The sequence below is a fragment of the Camelus ferus genome, chromosome 17, assembly GCF_009834535.1.
Source record: "Camelus ferus isolate YT-003-E chromosome 17, BCGSAC_Cfer_1.0, whole genome shotgun sequence".
Classification (NCBI taxonomy): Eukaryota; Metazoa; Chordata; class Mammalia; order Artiodactyla; family Camelidae; genus Camelus; species Camelus ferus.
Window position 1 is genome coordinate 29842602 of NC_045712.1, and position 12210 is coordinate 29854811.

Here is a 12210-nt window from a genome sequence, read left to right on the forward strand (position 1 = left end):
CACATTTCATGCTTATGAATCAGCAGCTTCAAAACCATTAGCACGACAGTTCTCCCCGAGGTGATCTACAGATTCAGTACAATCCTCGTGAAAACCGACACAGGCTTTTCCATGGCAGCTGGCCGGCGGATCCTAAAATTCACATGGAAATGCAAAGGACCCAAAAGAGTCTAGCAATTTTGAAAACAGAAATGACTTACACAATCCAGTTTCAAAACTGGCTATAAAGCTACAGGAATCGGAACAAAGTGGGGCTGGTGTAAGGCTAGGGATGTAAGTCAATGGAACGGAACAGAGCCCAGAAATAAATTTATGGTCAATTGATTCTTGAATTGCCAAGGCCACCCAGGGGAGCAAGAGCTAGCCCTTTTGAGAACTCGCGCTAGGACAACTGACGCCCTTGTGAGGGATGGCGAGCTGAGACCCCGCCTCACACTGCACACACACACACTTGGGCAAAGTGGTTCGAATGTATGCTGAAAACATAAAACTCCTATAACAAGGCATAGGGAAGAAATCTACGTGCAAACCTGGGCTAGGCAAAGTTCTTAGCTATGACACCAAAAGCATGCCTGAAAAAGAAAAAATTCATAAATTAGAATTCATCAAAATTGAAAATGTTTACACTTCGAGTTTTTCTTTGCATGATTAAGAAAGTAAAAATAAGCCACAGATACAGAGAAAATACTTAACAAATCATATTTCTCATTACGCAAATGTATCCAAAATATATAAAGAACTCTTACCAATCAATAAGATGACAATCTGATTTTAGAGCAGGTCAAAGATACAGACAGTCCATCAAAGAAGATACTTAAAGCTGCTGACAAGCACATCAGAAGATCTCCAGCACCATCAGCGATTATGAAGTGCAAGCAGAACCACAGTACGGCACCACCACACACACTGGAATGGCTGCAGATAAAACCCTGACAACAACAAGAGGCTGTGAGCATGTGAGGAACTGGAGCCCTCACGCGTTGCTCCTGCTGGTGTAAAATGGTGCAGCTACGTCATAAAGCTGCTTGACGGTCTCTTAAAACGTTACACATACACTTTAACCAAATGGCCCGGCAGTTCTGCTTCTGGGTTTCTACCCAAGAGAAGTGAAAACACGTTTCCACACGATGATCTGTACGTAAACGTTCACAACAGCAATATTCACAACAGCCCCACACCAGAAACAGTACAAATGCCACCAAGTGTTGAATGGAAAAATCCGGCACACTCAGCCAGCAGGATACTATTCAGCAATTTAAAGAACACACTTCTGATACACTCTGCAACGTGGGTGAACCTCAGAAACATCCTTAGTGAAGGGAGCCAGACACAAAAGGTCACGTCCTGTAGGATCCCATTTGTGTGAAACGTGCACAAAGCCAGCCCGTCAGAAGCACAGGGCGCATCCCTGGCTGTCGGGCAGGCGTGGGAGCAGGGGCCGACCGCAAACAAGCACGAGGAAGCTTTACGTGAGGATGGAGATGATCTGGAACTGCTCTGTAATGCTTGTGCGACGCCATAAACTTACTAAAAAAGCACTGATCTGATTCACGTACACTTACGAGGACTGTATTTCATCGATTTTAATGTAAGTTAACTGTAAACAGAAACAGTGAGCTTGCAGTTGGGTTTCAGTTACTGATTTTCATATGGATAAGACGGCTAAAGCCATTTTAAAGTAGCAATTCCTACTAAACAAGGGAAGAATTCAAATGAATGAAACAGTCAACTCGACAAGCTCAGAAAAATAGAGAACAGTGTTTTAAAATACCCTTTAAAAAATTAAAGTTAGTGAATCCAGAAAACAGAAAAAAATAAATAATAATAAATCCAAGCACTGTTTCTTTTGAAAAAGCTAAAAACCTGAACACCAAGGGGAAAAAAAACAAAACCAGCCTCCTTACTGGTTTTCACGAAGAACGCGTATTAAACTCACGAACTTCTATGAGCCGTTCGTACTAGAGATGGGGGGCAGTGGCTCCGCCCACACAGACCTGGGCCCGCAGCTTCCAGTCACGCCTGGGGCTGGCATTTGCAGTCCTCTGGGCTGGTATGAACCGGGGGAGGGCCCTGGCCACCGGGCCGCATGCCCCTGCCTGCTGTCACCATGTCGCCCCTCAGTCTCCTGTTCCCGTCGTTGCCTCACGCAGGTTAGGTCATCGCCTGTGCTGCTGGGACATCACGTAACATCCGTGCCCTCGGCAACTTACACAAGCTGTGACACACACACACACAGTTCTAACTCGGGGCTAAGGGAGAGGAACTACACCTGAGCGTGCTCCCTCGCACCTTTCAGGGGGACGAGGTACGCCAGGGTGGGCGCGACGCCTCGGGCATGGCTGTGCCCTGCATCTGGCACGTCCCGCCCATTCCGCCTGGGGTTCCCGGGCGGGAAGACAGACACAGGCCAGAGACGTGCCGTGCTCAGGATCTGCCATCTGCCCTGTACGTCCCCGCAGATGGCCGGCCAGCTCAGGACGCGGGGGGGACAGGGCACCCACCTGGACCAGGCTGTGCTGCCTGTCTTCATGCTTCAGCAGCATGGTGCTCCGCCATCGCAGGTACTTCTCCTGGTGGGCCTGGATCTCATCTGTGAGGGTCGGACTGCGGTGCTGGAAGTCCTCTAGGTTGGGGGCAGGAGGAGGGGCCACCAGCTTTCCCTCTGTGAGCTCTTCCTGGGAAACGGGCAACCCAAACTCCTGGCTCAGCTCCTTGATCATGGCGGAGGAGGGCAGCAGGTCCCTGGTGATGACCTCCCGGAGCCTGGTGCTGTAACAGCAGATGCAGTGGATCCTGGAACACAGAAGGGCCCCTGCTCGGCCTCACCTACCCTGCAGGACAGGTCAGACTGTCCCCACGTTTCAAGAGGAAATGGAAACACAGAGAGGTTGCCCCACTGGCCCAGATCACACAGCTCATACAGGAGATTAGATTCTGGTCTGCTGAGCCCACAGAGGGGAATGCCTCCTTCCCTGTGTCCTCCCAGCCCCCGAGGTTACAGGCCTCCCACATTCTGCTCTGATTACTTTTTGGTATCGGTGGCCTTACTCCCTACCCCTCACCAGCCCACGCCCCACCAGGTGGGGGGCGGCAGCCTCAGCTGCCCCTCCTGGACAGGAGGGACTCTGCAGTGGACGGCACTATACACAGAGCCTCATAGCTTAGCAAAGCCCAAGGACTGAGCAGTCCCCCACCCAGCCCCACCTGGGGACGCCCCTCACTGCCCTGGCCACTGACCCACACTGCTGCTCTCCAGAATGCAGGGCAGGGCCTGCTGTGAGGCTGATGCCTGAGGACAGGGGCTCTGCCTGCCCCTAGCGGAGCTCCCTGGCCCACGTCGTGGCCTTTCTGCGCGGTTGCCTGACTGGTTGGACAGGAGCAAAGCCGTGACGGGTACAGGTCCCAAGGAGGCGGTGAGCACTTTTCTCCCCTTTCCCCAACAGCACGCTTAGCTACTTCCTGTCACCCACCCAGTGGGGCAGGGGCCAGCCTCCCCAGACCAACCCTGGAGGCTCTGGACACCCAAGTGCCCCTGGGCCGCCCAGCACCAGCCTCCTGTCGCCACTGTCTTGGGGTGACTTGATCTACACCTGCCCAGCCCTCGGGCAGAGCTGGGACGGGGAGGAAGCCTCTTTTTCTCCAAGTCCCACGTCCCCCCCCCCTTATAAATAACAGCAGGACAGCTCGGCGCCAGCTCTGGCCACACCTGTTGCTGGCTCCAAAAATACAAAAAGACGGCTTGGGCCTCCTGCTCCAGGCCAGCAGCCAGGGGACTGCCCACCTGAGCAGTGTCCGCTTGCTCTTCTCAAGGTCAGCCTTCCCTGACCACCTGGGCGAACCAGCCACCATCCGTGGTGCCACTGCGCCCACTGCGCTGCTCTGGGTCGGTCTCTGCCGCTCAGCGCTCCCCCCCGGAGCAGGCGGGGCGGCGGGTCCCACACACCCACCTGGGGCCCCAGGACGAGCACCAGCCATGCCCAACCCGCCTCCCCGCCCCCGAGCCCCGCCGCCCAGGACGGGGCGCGGCCCCCCGACGGCCAGGGCCGTCACCAGGGAGGAGCAGAAGGACCAGCGCCAAGGCTTCAAGTCCTGAAGGGCCCAGAGCTCTGGAGAAGGGCTTTCTGAGGACCGGGGGGAGGGTGGTCCAGCCGGCAGGGGGAGAACAGACGCAGACAGAGAGGCAAGCAGGGCTGGGAGGGCAAGCTGGTGTCGGCTGGCAGAGCAGGTGGCCGCAGCCTCACCGCGTCCCCATCACTCCCTGGCGGCTCGCCGCTCAGGCTGTTCCAGAACATTCCCCAAGGCCTGCGGAGACCGCGCAGCGGGGGCCTGGTGACCCTCTCCTTTCCCCAGGGCGCTGCGGAACTCCCTTGGGGGAGCGTGTGGGGCAGCGGGCAGGCCGGGCTGGGGGGGTCCCCCCCACCCCCACCCCCCACGGCGGCCCACCTGCTCAGGGCCTGGAAGACCAGCGGCGGCACCGCGCCGCGCACGTAGAGCCCCGCCTGCTTCACCAGCTGCGCCAGCGGCCGGAACAGGCGCACGTGCTGCAGGACCGCCTCCAGGTCGGCGTAGAGGCGGCGGCGGAAGCGCAGCCGCGAGTCGTGGAGCGCCTTGTGCCTGCCCAGCTCCGCCGTGGGGGCCCTGCAAGACAGGGCCGGGGCGGCCACGCTGCGCTGCGGCGCTGCCCGCCAGCGAGCTTTCGGTTTTGCTTTATTTTTGGGGTTTTGCTGATTTGACAACATGGGGGGGGGGGGCGGGGCGGGGTGGAGCTCAGTGGTAGAGCGCATTTTTAGCATGCACAAGGTCCTGAGTTCAAGCCCCAGCACTTCTATTAAAAAAAATAAAATTAAAAAAAAGAATGCATTCAAACTTAAATTGTTATCAATTTAAAATAAACTATTGTAAGTTGTTACACGTTAGCCTCCTGGTAACCATGAAGCAAAAATCCATAGTAGTAGACAAAAAAGATAAAAAGAAAGGAATCAAAGTTTACCACTAAAGGAAGTGATCAAACCAAAAAGAGAGCAAGAAAAGAAGGAACAGAGGAACTACGAAACTGCAGAAAATAATTAATAAAACGGCAATAATTACATACTTACCAACAACTACTTTAAATGTAAATGGACTAAATACTGCAATTAAGAGACATAGACTGGCTGAAGTAATTAAAAAAACAAGACCCATCTATATGCTGCCTACAAGACTTACTTCAGACATAAAGACGCACAAAGACTGAACGTGAAGGGAGGGAAAAAGATATTCCATGCAGATGGAAACCAAAAGAAAGCTGGGTGGGGTAGCTATACTTTGTATCAGACAAAACAGACTTCATAGCAAAGACTATAATAAAGAGACAAAGAAGGGCATTACGTAATTATAAAAAGATCAATCCCACAAGAACATTTGTAAATACTTATGCATCCAACATAAGAGGACCTAAATATACAAAGCAAATAATAAGAGACCTAAAGGGAGAAGCAGACAACAATGCAATAACAGTGGGAGACTTTAACACCCCACTTGTATCAATGGGTTAATCATCCAAACAGAAAATCAGGAAAACAGTGGCCTTAAATGACACATTAGACCAGACGAACTTAACAGGTACATACAGACATTCCATCCAAAACAGACAGAATACATACTCTTCTCAAGTGAACACGGAACATTCTCCAGGATATATCCAGGCCACAAAATAAGTCAGTAAATTTAAGAAGACTGATACCATATCAAGTATCTTTTCTAACCACAGTGGTATGAAAGTAGAAATAAATTACAAGAAGAAAACTGGAAAATTCACTAATATGTGGAGATTAAACAACATGCTATTCACCAACCAATGGGTCAAAGGAGAAATCAGAAGACAAATTAAAAAAAAAAAACTTGGGACAAATGAAAACACAACATACCAAAACTTATGGGATGCAGTGAAAGCAGTTTTAAGAAGGAAGGTCGCAGCAATAAATGCCTACCTCAGGAAACAAACATCTCAAGCAACTTAACTTCACACCACAAGGAACTAGAAAAAGAATAAACGATGCCCAAAATCAGTAAAAGAAAGGAAACAACAAAGATCAGAACAGAAATAGAGACTAAAAGGACAATAGAAAAGATCAATGAAACCAAGAGCTGCTTCCTTGAAAAGAGACACAAAATTGGCAAACCTTAAGCCAGACCCACCAAGAAAGAGAAGGCCTCAAATAAACAAATTCAGAAATGAAAAAGATATTACAATTGATACCACAGAAATACAAAGATCATAAGAGACTACTATGAACAATTATGCACCACCAAATTGGACAACCTAGAAGAAAAGGATAAATTCCTAGAAACAAGCAACCTACCACGGCTGCATCATGAATAGAAAATCCGAACAGACTGATCACTAGTAAGGAGATTCAATCAATAATCAAAAACCTTCCAACAAACAAACGTCGAAAACCAGACAGCTTCACTGCTGAATTCTACCAAACATTCAAAGAATTAACACTAATTCTCCTCAAACTCTTCCCAAAGACAGAAAAGGAGGAGACATTTCCAAACTCATTTTACGAGGCAAACATTACCAGACAAGGACACAAGAAGAAAATTAAGTTACAGCGCAATGTCCCTGATGAACACAGATTTTTAAAAATCTCTAATAAAACACCAGCAAACCAAATTCAACATACATTGAAAGGGTCATATACCATGACTGAGTGGGAGTTTTCCAGGTGTGCAAGGCCAGTTTCAACCTCCACAAATAAACCAGTGTGATGCACCGTGTGTTAACAAGGTGAAGGATAAAAACCGTATCATCATCTCAGTTGATGCAGATAAAGCACTGGACAAAATTCAAATCCATTTATGATTTTTAAAGACTCTTAACTAGTGGGTATAAAAGAAACGCACCTCCACATAATAAGACAAGCTCACAGCTGACATCATAACCAACGGTGAGACGCTGAGAGAGTTCCTCTAAGGTTAGATGCGGACAAGGATGCCCACTCACCACTCTGAATGAACACAGCATTGGAAATCCTGGACCACATCTTACACATACGCAAAAATCAACTCAAAATGGATTAAAGACTTGAACGTAAGACCTGAAACCATAATGCTCTTAGAAGAAAACACAGGGTGGTAAGCTCCTTGACACTGGTCTAGGCAATCAGTTTTTGGATCTGACAGCAAAAGCAAAGGTCACAAAAGCAAAAATAAACAAGTGGGACATCAATCTAAAAAGCTTCTGCTCAGCAAAGGGAACCGTCGACAAGACGAAGCAGCAGCCTACTGGGTGGGAGAAAATGCCTGCAAACCCTACGTATGAGAAGGGGTTAATGTCCAGAATGTATGAAGAACTCGTACAGCTCAACATCAAACAACAGAACAACTTGATTTAAAAACGGGCAGAAGATCTGAACAGACATTTTGCCAAAGAAGACACACAAATGGACAACGGGCACATGAAAAGATGCTCAACATCACAAATCACCAGGGAAATGCAAATTGAAACAAAAATGAAATATTACCTCACACCTGTTGAGAGCGGCTGTCATCAAAAAGACAAGAAACAACAAGTGCTGGCGAGGACGTGGAGGGAAGGGAGCCCTGTGCGCTGCTGGTCGGAAGGCAAACTGGTGCAGCCACTCCAGAAAGCGGTATGGAGGCTCCTCAACAAATCAAAAACAGAACTGCCGCACGATGGAGCAGTTCCACCTCTGGGTGTTTATTGTGAGGGAACAGAAACACTAACTTGAAAGGATATTCAGACCCCATGTTCACTGCAGCATGATTTACAATAGCCAAGATGTGGAAGCAACGTAAGTATCCAGTGACGGATGAACGCAAAAGGAAAACGTGTTCACACGCACAACGAAACATCTGCGGCCATAGAAAAGGGAATCTTGCCATTTGTGACATGGATGGACCTCCAGGGAATCGAACTGAGTGAAATAAGTGAGACAGAGAAAGACAGTTACCAAATGAGCTCACTTCGATGTGGAATCTAAAAGAGCAAAAACAAAATAATCAAAACCCAAACTCATAGGTACAGAGAACAGATTGGTGGTTGCCAGAGGCAGGGTGTGTGGAGTGAGCAAAATGGGTGAAGGGGGTTAAAAGGTTATAAAGACTTACATTTATAAAGTAAGTCCTGGGGCTGTAATGTACAGCATGGCGACTACAGTTAATATCACCGTATTGCACATTTGAAAGTAGCTAAGAGAGCAGACAAAATTTCTCATCACAAAAATTCTGACAGATGTTAACTAGACTTATTGTAGTGGTCATTTCACAATATATAAAAATATTGAACCATGATGTACAAGTGAAACTCATACAAAGTTATATGCAAATTATACCTTAAAAATGAAAAAACCCTCAATCTAAACCTTGCACTTGATACAAAAATTAACTCAAAATGAATCATAAACTTAAATGTAAACCATAAAACAGTATCTTTTAGAAGAAAACATAGAAAAATACTCAAGACCTAAGGTTTTGTGAAGAATTCTTAAACATGGCTTTAAAGGCATAGTCTATAAAAGAAAAACAATCAACAACCTGGACTCCATCAAAATTCAAAACTTTTTCTTTGGAAAAGATGATTTTTGAGATGATGAAAGGACAAGCTACACAGAGTAGCTCCTCTGAGCCTCGGTGTCCAGAGTTTTTACTGGGGCTCCATTAGAGGCATGATGGAGGGATGGATAGATGAATGGATGGGCGGCTGGCCGGCCCATGGAGCAATCTCAATCTCCACATCAGCTGACACTGCATGACCCAAACTCCCCGCCCTAAAATCACACTGTCCTCCATCTTATGACAATTGGGTGAGGCTGGTCCCCACCCTAAGACCCCGGTGTGGTTAGCCTCCAACCTAAACAAGGGCACTCCTATCAGGTATGTCGTAGGTCACCTCCCAGGAGCCAAGGGCAAAAGCGAGAACTGTCTTGGACAAGGCCCAGTGCTCTACTGCAGACCACGACTTTCACCCTTGTAAAGTGCACAGTTCGGTTGTTTTCATCGTGTTCCCGACGTGCAATCACAAACACTGTAAAACTCTAGAACACCTTCATCACCCCCCCCCAAAAAACCACACGCGTGAGCAGTCCCTCCCCACGCCCCCTCCTCTCAGACCTTGGAAAACACTGATCTACATCCATCCCTGTGGATCTGACTGTTGTAGACGTTTCATATAAAATGGAATCATATAGTATGTGGCCTTTTATGTCTGGCTGTTAGCATAACATTTTCTTTTTCATTGAGGTATAGCTGACTTACACTGTTGTAGTAGCTTTAGGTGTGTAACACAGTGATTTGAAACTTTTATAGTCCATTTATAGTTATTGTAAAGCAGTGGCTGCATTCCCTGTGCTGTACAATATATCCTTGTGGCTTATTTATTTTATATGCAGTAGTTTGTGCCTTTTAGTCCCCTCCCCGTCCCACTGGCAGCCACTAGTCTGTTCTCTGTATCTGTCTGTTCCTTTTCTGTTATATTCACTCGTTTATTTTTTAGATTCCACATAAAGGTGGTAATGTATGGTAACTGCCTCTCTGCCTAACTTGTTTCGCTAAGCACAGCGCCCTCCAGGCCACTCAGCACAGTGTTTTTAAGGGCATTCATGTGCAGCAGGACATCGCTCCTTTTTCATGCCTGAATGAGATGCCCTGGTTCGGATCTGTCGCATTTTGTTCACCGGTCGACGGACATTCGGGTCGTTTCGCTTTCTGCCCGCTGCACCTGACGCTGCTCTGAACAGTCACATGCGCGTCTTGCAGGGAGGGGCATTTCAGTTCTCTCGGGTGGATGACAGCCACGAGTCAGCTCCCACTCCCCCCGTGCTCCTGCCCCCAGCACTCGAGACCGATCCCCCAGGGCCGCACGCCCCTCCTGGGGGGCAGACCGCACTTCCGGACTCCCTGCCGCTGTCGGCACCCGGCCCTGCGGTGTCTGAGCTCTGAGGACAGGCAGGGGCCTCTAAACTACAGGGAGGCCCTCTGCACCCCAACCAGGGTACGTGCAAATCATGAAAGAAAAAGAGAGTTAGCGGGCCACCAAAGCTGAAGAACGGAAGACCACGAGGGGCCGCTTGCCCAGCCCGCAAGGGGACACTGTAATCGCCTCCACAGCGCCACCCTCAGGTGAGTGGCCATCGGGTGCCCCTGAGGCCTCCAGGGGAGGGGACTTTCTGCAGCGTAAGCAGCCCCTCCCTCCACACATCTTCCTCGGGCCGAGCCCAACACTCCGTCCTTGTGGGGGCATCTCAGGGCCACGCAGAGCACCTGCTCCCTGCTGGCCGGGAAGCCCCGCAGAAGAGTGGATGCAGGACCCTTTGCCGCAGCTGCCCTCTCTTCTACACATCCCTGAAGTCTTCCCTTAGCCAGAGGCAGGCGACTGTCCCTGTCATCCAACTACTGAGCCCAAGAGGCTCCGCATCGACAGCTCCTTCCGAGGGGAGGCACAGCTCAGTGGCAGAGCGCACACCGAGAATGCTCGAGGTCTGGGGTTCGATCCCCAGTATCTCCAGAAGAGATAAACCTAGTTACTACCCCTCCCCGGGAGGGAAAAAAGAGGAGGAAAAACAAAAACAACAAACATCCCGTCCCCGACAGAGGCACGGAACCTGAGCTTGGCTCCTAGAGACCCCTCCACCCCTCCCCACCTGGACGCCACCACATCCCCAGCGAGGCGGCCCGCGCCTACCGGCTCTGGTGGCCCTCCCACAGCCGCCTCAGGCCGTGGTCGGCCAAGCCCTCCAGGATGAGGAGGTGGACCCGCCCGTCCAGCAGGTGGAAGCCGGTCAGCACGTCCAGGTCCTGCTTTTCCTGGATCTTCACTCGCATCTTAAAGGCCGACAGGATCTGCTCGACGTCCTCGAAGGGGTGGGAGTCCAGCCCCAGGGCCCTGGCATTGATCGTGGTGATGTCCTGCAGGAGGCCGTGCAGGAGGGACAGCTTCCTGGAGTCAAACACGAAGACGACGCGGCCAAACTCGCAGGCCGTGGGGTCGGGAGCCGGGGGCCCCGCCTGCAGTGGCACCGCCACGTCCGCCCGCAGCCTCAGCAGGGAGCTGGCCTCCAGGTAGTGGCCCGAGGGCATCGGGCCGTGCGGGAGGCCGTCTCGGGGCCCTGGGAGCCCCACCGCCTTCCTGCCCTGGCCGCCGCGACCACGGTGCGGGGCCCGGGGCTCACAGCCGTGGACGGGGGCGACCAGGTTCAAGCACTTGTGGCCCAGGAGGAGGTCGGCGAAGCTGACCCGGGCGACCCCGTACGGGTCCCACATCTTATCCTGGGACTCGAAGGGGTTGCTCTCCGTCTCCTCGGGAGAGATGTGGACCTGGAGATTGAGGCAGGAATCCAGGGGGTCCTCCCCAAGCAGCGTGGGCTTCCGGGAGTGCTCCTCTGACTTGCGGTCCCGGTCGTGAACTTCCACCAGCATGGGGGGCCCCTCCAGGTACTCCCGCAGGTCGCTGGGGTGCATCGCCCCGAGGAAGATGACGTTGATGTCCTGGAAGTAGACATGGGTCCCGTGGGGCTGACCCTCAGTCCTGTGCACCGGGGTCTTGTGGAACTGGTACTGGCAGTACACGGGCATGCACAGCCGCTACGAGAGAGCAGGGGACGGCAGTCAGGGGCGCAGCGCCAGGCGCTCCGCTCCCCCCAACCCCGAGGTGGGCTCCCTGGCAGGGGGTGGGCCCCCTGCAGCCCACGTTCCTCCTCCACAGATCCTGCCCTGCAAGGTCACTGGGGGACACGTGGAAGGCACCGAGCTGGGGGCTGGCACGAGACGGGGACTCAGTAGGTATGAGTCACTGTGTCTTCCCCAGACGGTCAGTGCCACAAGGATAGGCCACGGGCCTTCTTCACATCCCAGGGCCAGGCACAGAGAAGGTGCAGAGGAGGGGGCTTTACAATAGGCAATTCATATTTTCCAGACGCACACCTGAAGGGCTGGCACACGTCCCCTTTAGCGTATGAAGTGCCCCAGCGACACGACGCTCGGGGTCTACGGGGGCGTCGGGACGAGGTGGGAAGGGGGGCGGGGCTGTGTTGGGGCACAAATGGGGAGCCTCGCACGTGCTGAGATTTTATCATCGGAAACTAACCGCTGCACAAGCTTGTGGCCGCGTGCACACTCCACGTGGACTATTTATTTTACACCGATGCAGGACATTTACTTCAAAACAGTCACAGGTCGGTAGGCTCCCAGGCACCTGCGAGAGCAACG

General features: G+C 51.4%; 1 protein-coding gene across 11 annotated transcripts in view; it reads right to left on the minus strand.

Moving 5' to 3' along the window:
- CFAP92 (cilia and flagella associated protein 92 (putative)) overlaps positions 1 to 12210 on the minus strand; it is a 107485-nt gene that overhangs the window by 18303 nt on the left and 76972 nt on the right. For 8 of the 11 annotated variants that reach the window (XR_004312209.1, XM_032458752.1, XM_032458749.1 and 5 more), the window contains exons 16-19: positions 12089 to 12196; positions 10688 to 11586; positions 4444 to 4638; positions 2502 to 2793 (exon numbers count right to left, since the gene is read on the minus strand). Coding sequence is in view for 10 of the 11 variants with exons in the window: in XM_032458752.1 (XP_032314643.1) it covers positions 2502 to 2793; positions 4444 to 4638; positions 10688 to 11586; positions 12089 to 12196 (1494 nt within the window). In the remaining variant the exon portion in view is untranslated. Of the gene's footprint in view, positions 1 to 2501; positions 2794 to 4443; positions 4639 to 10687; positions 11587 to 12088; positions 12197 to 12210 lie in introns of those variants that run through there. The other 3 variants (XM_032458754.1, XM_032458755.1, XM_032458756.1) reach the window with 3 other exon arrangements.